Source organism: Haematobia irritans, chromosome 5, assembly GCF_050003625.1.
Source record: "Haematobia irritans isolate KBUSLIRL chromosome 5, ASM5000362v1, whole genome shotgun sequence".
Lineage (NCBI taxonomy): Eukaryota > Metazoa > Arthropoda > Insecta > Diptera > Muscidae > Haematobia > Haematobia irritans.
In genome coordinates this window covers 101,941,489-101,959,998 of record NC_134401.1, presented here as the reverse complement: position 1 = coordinate 101,959,998, position 18,510 = coordinate 101,941,489, and the positions used below count along the sequence as shown (strand labels likewise).

Genomic DNA, 18,510 nt, shown 5'->3' with positions numbered 1-18,510 from the left:
AAAATTAACTTTTAATTGAACAAAATGAAATTCGAATAATTCTGTTTACTTTCAGAAAAACTAATTTAGCTTACAGGCTGCTGATTTATTGGAAATCTAGGCGCATCTACATATTAGAAGGAACATGCTAACATGGCTATTATTATAAGGAAGATAATGATTTATATAGTCTATTTTTTCACCCTATAGTTGTTAGTGATAGTAGTTGTATTTGTAAGTTATGTTAGAACAAAACACAAATGACAAGAACCAAATTTATCTGTCTATTGCATAATTCAAAAAATAATAAAATATTAAATATGTTTTATAAGAAACACATTTCTTTTATTTCAAAAGAAAAAAAAAACTAAATACGATTTTGGGTTCGCAATATATAAATTTTTTGATCGAAATTTATAGCCAATTTCAATTAATTATTTAATTGAATGAATCAAATAGTTGATTGATTTTTGTCGCGAAATTAATTAAAATTTTAATTGATTCAATTAAAACTGTGATTGAATTTTATGTTAAAAATCAATCACGTTTTTAATTGATTCAATCACACAATTAATTGATTCCGTGACAAAAGTCAATTAAATTTTTAATTAAAAATCGTGTTGGTTTTCAATCAAAATGGGTGATTGATACTATCATTTTCGTGATTGAAGACATTTCAATTAAAAAAATGATTGAATCCGCGATTTTCGTGATTGAAATCAAAAAAATTTTTTTGTGTGTATGAAAATGTTGGTATTAAATATATGATTTTTGTAATTTAAGTTTGCCATATAGAAATTCAAGACTTTTTGCTTGACAAACCGAACACACGATTGTTTTATTTTTTTGATTTAATACAATAACACATGTTTTCAAACAATAGAATTCGACACCTTTTAAAACAATTGGATATTGCCATAAACTGTGACTTTTATGATCACGATAAAATTTATTGTTATAGAATTTCAAAGTTCATTATACGAAAGGAGTTTATTGTACAAATAAAAATTTAGTTTACATTGACTAACTGGGTTGGAAACTGCCACATAGAATCCCTGTATGGCTTTTTTTGTATTTGGTTTGTCCAACGTTTAATATTTCTATATTAAATTTGACTACAAGGCTAAAATTTATATGATACTTGGTGAATCTAGCAAAATGCTCGAATGTTTTGTTTATTATTTTTAATTAACAAATGCATCGATTTTTGATCCAAGCAATGTGAGCTGATATCTAACCGCAAACAATACAATAAATAAATATAAAAGAAAACAAAAACGATAACATTTGAATAAACCTTTCAAAGTTTACTTAGATATTTGGCAAAAGTGTATTTTTTTCACTAAAAAAAATCGCTTACTGATCATAAAATATCGCAAAACATGAATCCGGCGTCGGCCGGTTTATGGCGTTGGCAAAAATCCCGAAATTTTTCTTCTATTCAAAAAATATATTCGAGCAGTTTCAAAATACATATGAATATGAAAATACTTTTTACATACATACATATTTAAGGTGAGTACTAAGTTCGAGTTTAGCCGCTAAAGTGAAAACTAAATCAGCAAAAAAAAGGCATAAAATTATACATATTTGTTGCAAATTTTATTTTATTATCTGAACAGAAATGTCTGATATTTCTCAAATCCAAAGGTGGCACTTTTGGCACAGAGGGTCCCGTTGTAAACATTTGTTGAAAAAATATTTTCAAATTTGAGCTTTTCATAAGCCAAATTCAAATTTGAAAAAAGTAAATTCGCATTTAAGGTGCTGGTTTGTGTATAGGCTAATTTTTTTTTTTTTTAATTTCAAATTCAAATTTTATCTTCACACACACACACAGAAAAAAATATCACCAAAATATTTGCAATTAAAAAGTTGATTGAAGTTGAAAAAAATTTAAGTGATTGAACATTAAGTTAATCAAGTCAATGATTGAAAATTTAAAAATTTTAGAATAAAAAATGAATTGATACAATTAACTTTTTAATCAAACTCGGAAGATTAAGTCACTTAAAACAAAATAACTAAAAATTTATTTAAAACTGTCAATTTTGTAATTTAACTAAAAATACAAAATCAGTTAAGAAGTAATTAAAAATAATTATGTTTTAAATGAGCAAATTAATTGAGTTTTGCAATTAATATCAATAAAATTTTTAATTGAATCAATTAAAAAGTTAATTGAAATTTTCTAATAAAATCAATTAATTTTTTTAATCAAGTACTTAAAGTCCAATTAAAACTGTAATTGATACTATAATTTTCGTGATTGAAGACATTTCAATTAAAAATTTAACTGGATCAATTAATTTCGTGATTGAATCAGAAAAAAATTTTTTTGTGTGCAATAAAAAAAATTGTTCCTGATAGAGTTCAATCGAAATATATTTGTTGTGAAAATTATGAGCGGCTATTGTTTGCCAGCTGAAATATCTGAAAGTGAGAAACACATAAAAGAGTTGAGAATTTTTCGAAAACAAGATTAACCACACTCTTAGAAAAATATGTTTTTCATATGTTCCGATATAAACAAAATGTGTTTCGGGCACAATTTTAAAACACAATATATTTAAGTGCAAACAAGGTATGTTCCTAAACTAACACTAAATGTTTGGGACATCTATGTTAATATGTTAGAATATATTATGTTTGGGGCATGAATGTTTCATAAAAATCATATGTGTGAAACATATATAAATTTACAAATTTCGACTAAACATACATATGTTGTGATATTTTATTCAAAGCGACAGAGAGAGTATAGAGAAAGAAATAGAGATGGAAACCGGTAGAGTTGACGGGATAGTCCACGTGGCAAACAAATGTATGTTTCTGTTAAATAATGTTATGTTTGCATGGGCTCGTGGGCGCTGCAAACTATGCTATATAAGTGTAACTTATAACGATAATTATCTACTGCTACGTAGTCCAGTGGGTAGTTTGTTGGCTTACAAACTGTATAGTCCTCGGTTCGATTCTCCGTGCAGGCGAAAGGTAAAATTTAAAAAATGTATAAAAGTGAATAATTTCTTCAACATTATTTGTATTACAGAAAAAGGTGCCAAGAACTAAAATATTTTGAGGAAGTGAAAATTACGAGTATGTTAGGCAATGAGCACAATCGTCTTTGGGAAAAATTCTTCCAAGCATATAATATTTTTGGGCTCAAAATGCTTCCAAACATATGATATGTTCACATAAAACAAACATATTAATGTTTCGGCAGTATCCAATAATATATGTGCTTCCTGCAAAATATGTTTGGAACATATGTTAAAGAAGCGATTTTTTTTTTGAGGGTGCAGATTAAGTTTCTTCGTTCCCTTTGTCTTACATTGAATACATGACTGAACTTTAATCAAATATTTGCTATTTTGCCATAGAAATTTGTCTCTATAATGCTGATTCGTTGAATTTTAATAAATGTGATTTTATTCACTTTTAATTCGATAAGTTCCATGTAAGCCATTTATACAAAACAACAGATTTCGTGTAAATAAGAAAATTAATTATGGTATGATAGTCAAAAACAAAATCATAAGAATCATTGTTGTGTACCAATCATTTCGACACAGCATGTTGCCTGGGATGATGTGTTTTGTAAATTTAAGATGTTACTAGGTTTTGTGAGTTTTTTGAATAACAATTAATAATAACTATGCTTGAAGTAAGAAGCACAAACGAAAACCCTTGATTTATATTATTTAACGTAATTTGTGAGGATTTAAACATATAGATTAAAATTGAATTTACCAATACGATATTGATTCGAAAATTACTTAATCTGACCACTATTGAAATTTCAGACAAATTGGAATGGTATTATTATATTTTCTGCGCATATGGACGCGCAAGTGTCCGCTGATTCTAGAAAAAAAGGAAAATAGCAGTATAGTTTTGTGGTATGACCCATTTTTTCCACTTGAGTTCCAGGCATACCGGTATGAAGTGAGCGTCAAGATACAAATGTCTCGATAGGGAAAAAAAATATTTGGATATGCGGAAGCTCTGTGCAAAATGGGTACCGCGCGAGCTCACATTTGACTAAAAACAACAACGTTTTGATGATTCTGAGCGGTGTTTGCAGCTGTTAACTCGTAATACACCCGAGTTTTTCCGTCGATATGTGACAATGGATTAAACATGGCTCCATCACTACACTCCTGAGTCCAATCGAGAGACGGCTGAGTGGACAGCGACCGGTGAACCGTCTCCGAAGCGTGGAAAGACTCAAAAGTCCACTGGCAAAGTAATGGCCTCTGTTTTTTGGGATGCGCATGGAATAATTTTTAACGATTATCTTGAGAAGGGAAAAACCATAAACAGTGACTATTATATGGCGTTATTGGAGCGTTTGAAGGTCGAAATCGCGGCAAAACGGCCCCATATGAAGAAGAAAAAAGTGTTGTTCCACCAAGACAACGCACCGTGCCACAAGTCATTGAGAACGATGGCAAAAATTCATGAATTGGGCTTCGAATTGCTTCCCCACCCACCGTATTCTCCAGATCTGACCCCCAGCGACTTTTTCTTAGGTTAGGTTAGGTGGCAGCCCGATGTATCAGGCTCACTTAGACTATTCAGTCCATTTTGATACCACATTGGTGAACTTCTCTCTTATCACTGAGTGCTGCCCGATTCCATGTTAAGCTCAATGACAAGGGACCTCCTTTTTATAGCCGAGTCCGAACGGCGTTCCACATTGCAGTGAAACCACTTACAGAAGCTTTGAAACCCTCAAAAATGTCACCAGCATTACTGAGGTGGGATAATCCACCGCTGAAAAACTTTTTGGTGTTCGGTCGTAGCAGGAATCGAACCCACGACCTCGTGTATGCAAGGCGGGCATGCTAACCATTGCACCACGGTGGCTCCCAGCGACTTTTTCTTGTTCGCAGACCTTAAAAGGATGCTCGCAGGGAAAAAATTGGCTGCAATGAAGAGGTGATCGCCGAAACTGAGGCCTATTTTGAGGCAAAACCGAAGGAGTACTACCAAAATGGTATCAAAAAATTGGAAGGTCGTTATAATCGTTGTATCGCTCTTGAAGAGAACTATGTTGAATAATATAAACGAATTTTGACCAAAAAAATGTGTTTTTCTTTGTTAGACCGGGGACTTATCAGCCAACCTGTTAGTCCAAGTTTAAAAAAAGTTTGAACATTCTCGTACCCAGAATATATCTACACTAGAATTCATTGTATGCATGACATGATGCGCCTTTATTAATCACAAATTTCTAACATTGATTTCAACCTTAGGAAGCTTAAATATAGAACAATTCTGACCATTAAATAAAATTAAATTCTATTACACATATACAAACAAAGAAAAAACCTTAGGCTTATCGCTGAAGTCTTTGTATTCTTATGCCTTTATTTTCCTATCAATATTTGCATACATAAAAAAAAACTCATTTGTTTACGAATTATTCCACATGATGGACGGATTTATTTGCAACTTAAATTATATTCTGTCTATGCAGAATCGTCCAACATTTAGTATAATTAATTATACCATTTATAACCCATTTAAGTAAATGCTAAACTTTGCAAAATTTAAATGCCATTCTTGGGACAAATGGAACGAGAAATTAAATGAATAAAAACTGAACGTTACCATTGACGCACACATTATGAAATATTCAAAAAAAAAGAATAAAATTCGTCATATATTAAAAACAAACAAATGCCCTAAACTGACCACCACTTATTTTTTGTTTTGAAACATTTAGTGTTTTTCTAATTATTGTTGTTTTTGATTTCAGCTTAAAACCCTGCATAGACTAAACTACTAGTGTAGCTTTTCATTTCCTTAAACTTGCCTTAGTCACTTACTTGGCTGCGTTTCCACATGGAAATTTACCAATAATCACCATTATTATCTTAACAGCCTCCAATTATATTTCTATTAAAGTGTCGCCATTGTGTCTTTATAATCTCCAAGGGACAGACACAAAAAGTCCTATTAGAAATGACTGCATCTAAGTAAGCGTTTCTTTGTTCGACTTTTGTTTGTTTGCCGTTCTTCAAGACTGCGAGACCGCGTGAATCACTTTCTAGTTGCACATTGTGTTTTTCTTTGGGCATTTTCTATTTGGTTTTTCCTCTTGGCTTTAGTAACTTCTACTTCATTCTATACTGGCTGCAAAAGTTTCACTTTCTCAACGAAAATATGAATAATAAATTGAAAGGGGTAGAGGTTGGTTGACTAGTTTGCATGGTGTATTGAAATAAATGACCATCATTGTTGTAAGGCCAAAATCCTTGAAATTGAAGTTCGTTATTGTTGTTTGGTTTTTTTTTCTTCCTTGTGATTTTGTCATTGGATGACAATTTACTTGATTTATTCACAAACCAGGCTATTTACCTTCCACTTTGGGGCCACATAAAATTTGATGCTATCAATAAATTGAATGGAGGAAAGAAAGGAGAAATGTTTGTGAAGGAGTCTAAAGTACAATCTCTTATCGTAATTTTTCATTCACAACCAACACACAAACTTGTAGAAATACAAATTGTTATAGCTAAAGGATAAAATATTTAATCTATCAAAACAAACTTTTCTTCTTAGGATATAGAATGTAAATTGTTTTAGCAATTCATATAAATGAAAAGATATTGACATTATTGTGCGATTTGCTATTTTAAAATTTGCTATTTTTTTTTAATTTAAAAAGTTTAAAAATAGCTTTTCGAAACGTAGAAAAATCCAAATTTGATTTGGAATTGAAAGGAAAATTTGTTTAACCAATTAAGACAAAGAGGTCTTATGTTAATAGAAAAGTCAACTTCGCATGTTGTCACAAGACAACATTTCAAAAACCGCAAAAATCGAAATTCGATTTTTTTTAATTTTTCTAAATTATGAAAGTCGAAAGCTGTACATTAAAACCTAAATTTCAAAAACTTCTGGCTGAATTATTTCGTAGTGTAAGAACTAAGTGAGGTGTAACAATATAAGCTAAAGTTTTTAAATACTAAAGATTTTCGTGAGTATTACTAAAGTCGACTTTGAATTCAAAGGAGAATATAAAAAAATCACAACCGACTTTTCAGTAAACGCAAAAAAGACCGAAAAAAGATTTTCTAAATTTTAAAAAACTCGAAAGTCGACTTTGAATTGAAGGGAGAATCTGATAAAGGTTGAGTTACCTATCACGATATTTTTTATATTTTTCATTATGAAGCACTCTAACAATACTGTTGCTTTCAAAGAGAAATTTCAACTCATTAATCAACGGACACGTTAACGCATAGTATGTAACTCAACCTTAACTCATAAAAAAGTCCAAGTCACGACGTCCCAAAATCGACTGTTCAGTAAACAAAAAAGTCAAAAGTAGGTTTTTCAAAATTTTTGAAAAATTATTAAATGTTTTTTTTTTTTTTTAATTCTGAAAAAGTTGAAGGTTGACTTTGAATTGAAAGGAAAATCTGAAAAATCTTAAAATAGTCTAAACTTCAAATGTCGAGATATAAATATTCACAAACGTCAAAATTGGAGTTTTTAAAATTTTAAAAAGTTTAAAAATAGCTTTTCGAAACGTAGAAAAATCCAAATTTGATTTGGAATTGAAAGGGAAAAAATGGAAAATTCGTTTAATCAATTAAGACGAAGAGGTCTTAATAGAAAAGTCAACTGCGCAAAGTCACAAGACAACATTTCAAAAACCGCAAAAATTGAAATTCGATTTTTTAAAATTTTTCTAAATTATGAAAGTCAACACCTGTACATTAAAACCTATATTTTAAAAACTTCTGGCTTAATTATTTCCTAGTGTAAGACCCAAGTGAGGTAGTCAATCAGCAATAAAAGCGCTAACCAATACAAACTTAAGGTCAACCACTGACGTAGAGAGCTTACGATTCTCACGGAATACAAATCCGTTCATGGTACATGGACATTATGACGTACACTGGTAATGGGAAATGAAGACTCACATGTACAGGCTAAGAACTCGAACACGCTGGAGAGGACAGCCTGGAGGCATACTGAGATTCTGGCCGGGCAGTATAGAGAGACGGACCATATGGCCACGGAGCATGTTTATCATAACAAACCGACATACATTATACCAAGTATAGAGGAGTGGGAAGACAGGAGGATACCCTTCGGAATCCTGAACATGTATACGGACGGGTCAAAGATGGAATCTATTGCAGTGAACTAGAAAAAAGGGAGTCTTACACGCTGGATAGTGATTGCAGTATTTTTCAGGCTGAGATTTCTGCGATCACAAAGGCTGCTGAGTCGCTGTTGATGACGCCGTTATTCAGAAGCGATATCAGCTTCTTCATCGACAGTCATGCAGCTATAAAGGCATTGTGCAGTGCTGACATAAGGTCTAAGGTAGTCAGCCGCTGTCGTAGAGAACTCTAGGTTCTCACTGAGCAGCACAATATAACTCTGTGCTGGGTACTTGGGCACTATGGGATAATAGGAAATGAGGAAGCGGATGTGGTGGATGTGGTATAGAGGAGTGGGAAGACAGGAGGATACCCTTCGGAATCCTGAACATGTATACGGACGGGTCAAAGATGGAATCTATTGCAGTGAACTAGAAAAAAGGGAGTCTTACACGCTGGATAGTGATTGCAGTATTTTTCAGGCTGAGATTTCTGCGATCACAAAGGCTGCTGAGTCGCTGTTGATGACGCCGTTATCCAGAAGCGATATCAGCTTCTTCATCGACAGTCAAGCAGCTATAAAGGCATTGTGCAGTGCTGACATAAGGTCTAAGGTAGTCAGCCGCTGTCGTAGAGAACTCTAGGTTCTCACTGAACAGCATAATATAACTCTGTGCTGGGTACCTGGGCACTATGGGATAATAGGAAATGAGGAAGCGGATGTGGTGGCTAAGGAGGGTGCTCGTGGAACGAATAATGTCCTAGCGGACGTTCTTCCTCCACTGTCTTCTTATCATTACAGGATAGAGGTAAAATATGACGAACTATGGCGAAGACGCTGGGTTTCTTCGGTTGGTTGCGAGCAAACCAAGTTGATATGGGACGAAAAGAAACGTAGGAACTGCGAAATTTTGATGTCGATGAACAGAGAAGAATTGCGGCCACTGATTTGTATCATAACAGGGCATAACACACTTGGGAAACACATGGTAAGAATAGGACTTAAAGACGATGATATCTGTAGATGGTGACTGGACCCGGAAGTTACGGAGGACTCGTACCACTTCCTGTGCCAGTGTCCAGCTTTATCCTTTCGAAGAAACAAGATACTGGGCTCGTTTTTCTTTCAGGCTCTCACTGATCTGTGGGAGTGCAGCTTAAAGAACATACTTGTATTCATCAGGGCCTCTGGTTGGTTATTCTGAGATTTATTTCAAAGAGAACGAAGGAAGAAGATGGAAAGATAACATCGAGGAATCACAATGGACCTATACTGGTCTAAGTGGACATGAATTTCAACACAAAAATTGATGTCATCCTCTACAACTTAACCTAACCTTACCTCATGATGGCAAATGTTCGATGGGAGAATTGCAAGGGTTGTAACGACACCAAGCAAATATGGCCCCATTTAAACTTAAACCGCACACTAGATATGCTAGTGTTCTCGAGACGGCAGATATCAGTCCTGATATCTGTTTTAACGGGTCGCTGCCTGATAGGCGATTTTGCAAAAACTATTGGTATGAGCTGTCATGATGCGGAGGAAAAGGAATCAATAAAACACCTTTTGTGTGAGCGTCCTGCATTTTGTGTAAGGCGTAAGCAAATTTTAGGGGCATATAGCTTCAGATTACTAGCGGACCTGGAAAACGTTAACTTAAGCAGTCTGCTAATGTTTTTGGAACAATCTGGTTGGTTCAACAGAAGAAAATAATCGAGAAGGTTCAGCGGTTACAACTAGAAGTGCCCATATGTAATAGGTACTTTTAGTTAATGTGGTATCACAATGGAATGAATAGTCTAAGTGAGCCTGAATCTTAATCGGGCTGCCACTTTAACCTAACCTAACCTAACCTTGCTAAGGAAGGCACAAGCGGCACAAATAACCACACCACTTATGTTTTTCATCAGCTTTCTTTGTACATTTACCGAAACAATAGAGAAGCGAGCAAACGAAACTGGTAGGGAAAGAAAATAACAGTAGAAATTCTGGAACACTTATGGCGAGGGACAGAGAGAAGGAGCGTTCGCTAATAGGAATCATAAGAGGACACAATACTCTGGGAAAGCACATGGTAAGTATTGGTGAAATGATGGTGATAGTGTCACTGAGGCTACGGAAGATTTCTAGCGTTTCCATGGACCAATATTGTCTGAGTGTATAAAAAACAAGTATATACGGCCGTAAATTCGGCCAGGCCGAAGCTTATGTACCCTCCACCATGGATTGCGTAGAAACTTCTACTGAGGACTGTCATCCACAATCGAATTACTTGGATTACCACGTAGTCCATACGTGGTATATATTAAACTTAAAATCATCCACAATCGAATTACTTGGATTACCACGTAGTCCATACGTGGTATATATTAAACTTAAAATGGCCCATTAAGTACGTATATAATTAAGTTTGACAAAATTTTCTATAGAAATAAAATTTTGACAAAATAAAACTTTGACATTTTCTATAGAAGTAAAATTTGGACAAAATTTTCTATAGAAATACGATTTTAACAAAATTTTCTATAGAAATAACATTTTGACAAAATTTTCTATAGAAATAAAATTTTTACAAATTTTTAAAAATTTTGACAACATTCTCTATAGAATTAAAATTTTGACATTTTCTATAGAAATAAAATTTTGCCAAAATTTTCTATAGAAATAAAATTTTTGTGTGATTGGGGATCGGCTATATATTACTATAGACCGATATGGACCAATTTTGGCATGGTTATTAGAATGAATTTTGCTCGTCCAAGTGGCTCCGGAGTTCAAATCTGGGGATCGGTTTATATAGGGGCTATATATAAATATGGACTGATATGGACCAATTTTTGAATGGTTCTTAGAGACTATATACTAATACCATGTACCAAATTTCAGCCGGATCGGATGAAATTTGCTTCTCTTAGAGGATCCGCAAACCAAATCTGGGAATCGGTTTATATGGGGGCTATATATAATTATGGACCGATATGGACCATTTTTGCATGGTTGATAGAGACCATATACTAACACCACGTACCAAATTTCAACCGGATCGGATGAATTTTGCTCCTCTAAGAGGCTCCGGAGATCAAATCAGGAGATCGGTTTATATGGGAGCTATATATAATTATGGACCGATATGGACCAATTTTTACATGGTTGTTAGAGACCATATACTAATACCATTTACCAAATTTCAGCCGGATCGGATGAAATTTGCTTCTCTTTGAGGCTCCGCAAGCCAAATCTGGGGATCGGTTTATATGGGGGCTGTACATATATAATTATGGACCGATGTGGTCCAATTTTTGCATTGTTGTTAGAGAACATATACTAACACCATGTACCAAACTTCAGCCGGATCGGATGAAATTTGCTTCTCTCAGTGCAATCGCAAGCCAAATTTGGGGGTCCGTTTATTTACCAATTTTTGTATGGTAGTTAGAGACCATATACTAACACCATGTACCAAATTTCAGCCTGATCGGATGAAATTTGCTTCTTTTAGAGCAATCGCAAGCCAAATTTGGGGGTCCGTTTATATGGGGGCTATACGTAAAAGTGGACCGATATGGCCCATTTGCAATACCATCCGACCTACATCAATAACAACTACTTGTGCCAAGTTTCAAGTCGATAGCTTGTTTCGTTCGGAAGTTAGCGTGATTTCAACAGACGGACGGACGGACGGACATGCTCAGATCGACTCAGAATTTCACCACGACCAAGAATATATATACTTTATGGGGTCTTAGAGCAATATTTCGATGTGTTACAAACGGAATGACAAAGTTAATATACCCCCATCCAATGGTGGAGGGTATAAAAAAATCTTTTCGAGTGTATAAAAAAATGTCATAATAATCTAATAACACATCACATTAGACTCGAAATCTATTAAAAGTGAATATGAAACGCTAACCAGTGGCTCCCTAATTACGGATCTATCCGGCTATTAGAATGTTAACGGCATCAGATGGGAGTATTTGAGAAAATAATATAAACGAATAATCAAAAATTCTGTGTGTAGGTCGTTGTAAGTACATAAATACATAAAATTCGATTTTTTTAGTATTTTCAGTCATTATAACATTAGTCGTCATTATAACCAGACACGTTACAAAAAAATTAATACAATATTTAAAGAGTAAAAACAACAGCTCTTGGAATTGTTGTTGTTGTTGTAGCAGTTTTTTAATGTAGTTTCATCCATTTTGTTCTATGCTTAGGTAGTTCAATTAGTAGCCAGATCAAGGAACTCTGCGACAAGGATGGGGTGTGTCCAGGGTGATCTGGTAGTGAGACGGGTAGGCTTGGCTGGGCATTGTCATCCGGTATGTCGTTAAAATCGATGTCGTTATATACGAAATCTACTGTGCTCTTATTATCTTCATTCTGGATTCGTGCAAAATGTATGTATTTGGACAAATATACCATAGACCAGTGTCAAAGAAATTTGGCATATGCGATGAATTTCGCTGCGATCGCATTTATATTTATATGGGACTAGCAGTATCTAGCTCAAAACCAATATTGTGAAACTTTACGTAGTTGTAGAGAAGTTCGATACCGAGTCACAAAAACAATTCGCCACATATTTTAATGATTTATATACAAGCAAAAAATTGTTTGTTTACTTTGTATATGTTTAGCATACGAAATTTTAAAACGAATATAATTAAACTTTTGTCACTTTATTGTTAATTTTGTTTTTTTTTTTTTGATAGTCTTTTATTTTTTTATCAGTTGGAAAACTTCTTTACTTAAACATACCATTTTTTAAACAATTCTTAAGCATTTGTAAAACAATCGCTTAGTGAAAGAATTACGCTTACCAACTACATTTTTCCCTAAAGCACCATAAAAAGATTTAATTATTGTGATAATTGCACATTAAATGAGGCATTAGTATGGGAGATTTCTAATTATTATCGGTACTTGAGTAGTTGATGACTTTTCATCATTCAAAATCCATCCAATGCTTAACTTAACCTACAGCAATATAATACATACCGTGGTTGTCATATGCTGAGCAATTCTATTCAAAAACTTCCGAAAAGATGAACGTCTAAACACACGATTCGTGTTATTGTTGGCACCACCAGCCCCCTCGTTGGCTGACATCGAGTTTTGCAAATTTATACCGCCACCATTTAACGAGTTTGATTTCACTTTTAGTTGTTTCTTTGTGCCATTCGATGAGGTGTGCTGTGTGTCTCCCACAACACCACCTCCCCCAACCGTTCCGTCATTGCTATTAAGGGATACAAAACTGCCAGACCTTTCACGGTTGCCGCCAACACACGATGATAAGGTATATGATTTACCAATGGAGAGAACCCCAACACCACCACCGCCACCTCCACCAGAGTCTTGAGCTCTTCCGGTCTTGCGTTCGACGAGGTTATCGGCCGTGGATGGCTTTAATTTGTGAGACCAACGAAAAGGATTTCGTGGCATAGAAAATGCACGCCTTACTTTCTTGGCTGTTGTGGAAGCTTGCTGGGTTGCTGCCGTAGCAGGAATTATAATTATTTGTGGAGGTGGTGAAGCCTTCGGCAATAATTTGACATTTTGCTCTGTTAATTCACTGATTTTGCCATCATTGCCAATTGGAGATGATGATGGCGACGATGTTGCTTCGGCATTATTGGTGATGTTATTGTCAGTGTCTGAAAGAGTGTGGGTGGCTACCGCTGCTGGATCTTCTGCTGGCTCCGTTGTAGTCATTTTAACAGGGTCAATACTGGTTTTCGTAGCTTTTGAAGCTGGTACTGTTGTCGCAGTGGGTAATGATGATGATGATGATGGTGACGGAGGTGTTGGGTTATTATCCGATTTGTTTGATTTTATCGTAACCATAATTTACACTTTACAGCCACAAATTTTGCAATATATCTTTGCATAAATGAATTTTCTATTCTTATAATTTTCTCTTATTTGCTTTGCAACAACAACACAAACACACTGTCTCTCAGACACACAATTTCAATTCTTCTTCTTCCGGATTCGCACTTCTTTTTGCAAAAAAAAAAACAACACGTTATCAATTCTCCTATGATGATTCGATACAAAACTTTCTATTGGTTTTTTTTTTTCTTGATTTTATTAAACAACAAACACAATAACAAACTGCAAATTATTAAATAATTTGCTAATATGAACAACTTCGTTTTTCGTCTATTACTTTCCGTACCGATGTTTTGTTGTTCGCTTTTGTCGTCATACTGGAAAGAAAACGTAGCCGATAAGAATTTGTCGGCGTCGCAATTAATGCACATCGACGACATTGTAGCAAATCACAATAAAATGGCCAACGGATTAGTCATAATTAATGGGACGTTCAGATGAAGTGCCCTGCTCAAAGATTATCTGATTTAACAAGATGTCTATATGCTTCCTCTGTTTTTCCAATAGGCTCATGAGTTTAGCTCCATACATGTATGAGAGAGTTGGAAAAAATGGGTATGATGTTACCAATCTAAAAAAGAAAAGAAAATGAAGAATTTTTAATTTGGTTAATAGGCCTGTTTCTGCACTCTTTTCATTCAACATTTATGCCAAAAGAAATCACTTCAAGTAAATTGTTTTTATTTTTATTTTGTTGTGTCTCTATTGGCAACGTATCTTTACAAATTGAATTGCAATACAAGACATAATGACTAATATAGCTTATTTATAATTATATGACGATACTTCATTAAATTTATTTATTCAATCTCACATAAAGGCGGCAATTTTAACGGATAAACTCGAACTTAACACCCACCTTAAGATGTAAATCATTAAAAGATGTATATTATGTTCCCTGGTGTTCTTTGCGTTTAAGTTTTGTACAGTTTTTCTGAGAAAATAGGAATTTTTACTTTACAGTTTTATACGGTGTTCTCACCAAGCATGTTTTGAGGTTTGAAATGTTTTCCCTTTATAGGCACTTGAAAACGAGTCGTTTTCGCCATACTAAAAAAACAAGTTCAAAACACAAGTTTTCCTCCAAAACACGTCAATTTTAGAATGTGAACCCACCTAGTTTGGAATATACCCTGAATAACATACCCTATTCCCAATATTTGTCAAAATATTGAAATAAATTTCATAGAAAAAAAAAGAATAAACAAAGGCTTTGAAGAACATGGACATGTGAAAATAACTTAAAAATTGGTTTCCCTTTGCGTTCGCGGTAATTATTTGAACATACGTTGCATATATGTGTATTTAGAGTAAATGGGAATCTCGAGATTCCATGGCAACCGTTAAGGTGGGTATTAAGTTCGAGTTTAGCCGCTAAAAACGTCATTTTTTCACGATTACTTTTCTTTAATAATCCATTTTAAGGAATACAAACTTTGTGAAAATTTGCTTTGGGCTTTTCCCCATCAAGTTATTATAAAATATGCAACAAATATGTATAATTTCATTCATTTTTCTTACTGATTTAGTTTTCACTTTCGCGATTTTAGCGGCTAAACTCGAACTTAATACTCACCTTTAAACTAAAACATCTCAACTCGGTGTGAACGGTGAAATGTTTTGGAAAAGCGAATGAGGAAAACGAGTCAGTGGGAACATAGCATTAATTTTGGTTTTAAATGTTTCCCTCTTTTAACTTCTTTATTTGTCATATTGTTACGTTTTTATATTTAGGCGTTTTTTATTACCCGTCAATAAAAATACTGTTCATTTCAATAACGTTAATCTACAGATTATTTGCTATGACTTTACACTAACTGCCTGTTCATGGAATTTTCTTTCGCCTCTAGAACGATTCGTCAAAAATCCCATATTGATATCTAGAAAACCAGAATCTGTGGAATACCAGATGAGTTCATGACAAATTTCAGCATTTTCTAGCAAATATATCTAAAGTTATTTTAGTTTCAATCTAGACGAACGATTCGTCTCGAGTCGATTTTGTATTTCATGAACAGGGAGTAATTCACTTTACAATTCGTTCACACTGATGTTATTCGTTTTAATTAAGACTGACTCGTTAGCAGCATGCGAACGCTTTTATATATGACGGTTTGGTAATGCGAGAATATTCTGGCAGCACTACAATATTCTGGCAACGCCAGAACATTCTTTGACAACGCTAGAAGAATCTACAACCATTAAGTTATTCATCTGGTGGCTGCCAAACACATATACACATATATGCTCGCATTACTACAACAACAATGACAATAGACAATCAGATGAAATGAGAATGCAAAATAACAAAGCAAAGGGGTTGTTATACTATGAGAGAGTAAGAACTAACATTTCGAAATGAATTTAAGCAAACAAAAGAACATAAAAGAAATTTTAGGAAAGTACCAAAAATGAATAGATGATTCCAACAAGTGATAACAAAATTTTATCGTTACAATTTGAAATTTTAAATTAATGGAAACTAATTTAAATAAACTTAAATCTATAATTATCAAATTCAATATGTTGTTTTTTTATCTCTTTTAAGGTGTTTTGTTCGTGTTTTTGTCTAAACGAAAAATTTAAGAGTCACAAATTATTACACATTATTGGTCCCCCAAACAAAGCTATTTACTAGAGGTCTGCACAATTCCATTTGTAAATGCTGAGTACACGTATACTTGCTACATGAGTACATCTAATTGAGAGAGTCGCAAAACAATTGGTACACATTTTGATGAACACCAAAAGCCACGAGTAACTTCTTGTTGCTACTCTGATGTCTTTACTACCAACAAACACATATTTCTCTTTCTCTCTTATTGAAGTGTACTCAGAGTGATCAAGTCGAGTATGTTGCGAGAACAAAACTTCATAGAGTACTCCATGTACCACGTGCAGTTTCAGAAATACAAAAAAAAAATGTTACTCTCCATAATATATGTTTTCGGTTTGTTATAAAGAACGGCAAACGTTAAGGCAAGTGTGTGACATACATAAATATATGAAATATGTCATACATATCTATGATTAATAATAATGGAAAGTTTTGCTTCGCACATAACTGAGAAATACTTGTGGTACCACGTGAAGTGAATCCATGTTGTACTTTTTCTCAAGTACTTACATTTTTATTGTTACTTTTTTTTCGGAACACATATTGTTTTGGATAAGTACTTAGTGGTATTTGACAAGCAAGTGTTCTCTCCACTTCACAACTTGCGCTCTGAGAGAAAGACAGTGTATATACTATATTCGACAGCGAATTGCATACATGTAGTGAAAAGTTATTCGATGCAGACCTCTACTATTTACACATATGATTGCTACGAATACAATTTTAAAGAGGAATTGGAGAAAATGTTGCAAAGAAACCTTCTAACAAGCAAAATATATAACGAACGTTTGTGAACCTAAAGTCGTGCACTTTTATCTAATCAAGAACAAGAGGCAATTTGGACATCTTGTTATAATTACAAAGTCTTTGGCCCTGCTGCTATTGAAATCATTCCCAATAACCAAAAAAATCATCTAACTATACACAAAGAAAAATTGTCAAAAACTATACTATAAAAGCAACACAATTTACCTAAATTACTAATGAAATACGACTTAAGAAGTTTGTTTGGCAAGCAATACAGAGAAAACTAGTTGAAATTGATTGAAGAATGTCATTACAAAATCATGCAATAAAATTGGTAAATTTTACAAAATTTCTAACAGGCTAATTTGAGAAAGCACTTTTTTGTAGAAATTAAAATAATAATGTTAGAATAGGCAAAAGTTAGTGTTTCTATTTGCTATTGTCAATTTGTTATAAATATTTACTACTGGTTACCCCAAATAAAACTCAAAATGTATGATCACTCTTGATATATATTTATTACACACGAAATATACATACAGCCTCTAAACGAGTAAATCGCAAGGAATCTAAATTCTCCTGAAAAACCCCAGCAACAGCATTCTTTTAGTGTGGTATGAGCTAAAGCAGGATGTTTGATATTACGGAGCGTATGTGAAATTGTGAGCCTAAGTATATGTTTCCTATTATGTATTATTAGAGAAAAGTAATCGTGAAAAAATGGTGATTTTAGCGGCTGAACTCGAACCTAATGCGCTTTATGCGCTTTACAGACTATCAGTTATTCCGGACGGAATGTCGGTGTATGTAAATAATCTTATAGTGTGTCGGATCGATACGACTTGTCGGCGATGACTAAATAATCGGTAAATGTGTTATCGATCCCATAAACATGCAGCAGTATCGATTATGCCTTCGGACTTAACTTATAATGTGCACAATATATGGGATATGTTCGACGCGAGCACTGTCGTTCGGAATAACTGATAGTCTGTAAAGCGCATAATACTCACCTATATGGGCTAAAGGCTACATAAAATTTTAGTTAGGCAAGGCTGTGTTTCCTCACAGCATATCCCTCTACATTTTATAAAACACATCAACATTTAACTTTATCATCGAATACACACACC

General features: G+C 33.9%; 1 protein-coding gene across 2 annotated transcripts in view; it reads right to left on the bottom strand.

The window, feature by feature from the left end:
- The window catches only part of Usp15-31 (Ubiquitin specific protease 15/31), a 111,060-nt gene extending 96,730 nt beyond the window's left edge, over positions 1-14,330 (bottom strand). For both annotated transcript variants that reach the window (XM_075309068.1, XM_075309069.1), the window contains exon 1: positions 13,117-14,330. In XM_075309068.1, the coding sequence (XP_075165183.1) occupies positions 13,117-13,965 (849 nt within the window). In that variant the 5' untranslated portion in view covers positions 13,966-14,330. The remainder of the gene's footprint in view (positions 1-13,116) is intronic.
- Positions 14,331-18,510: the final 4,180 nt, after the last annotated feature.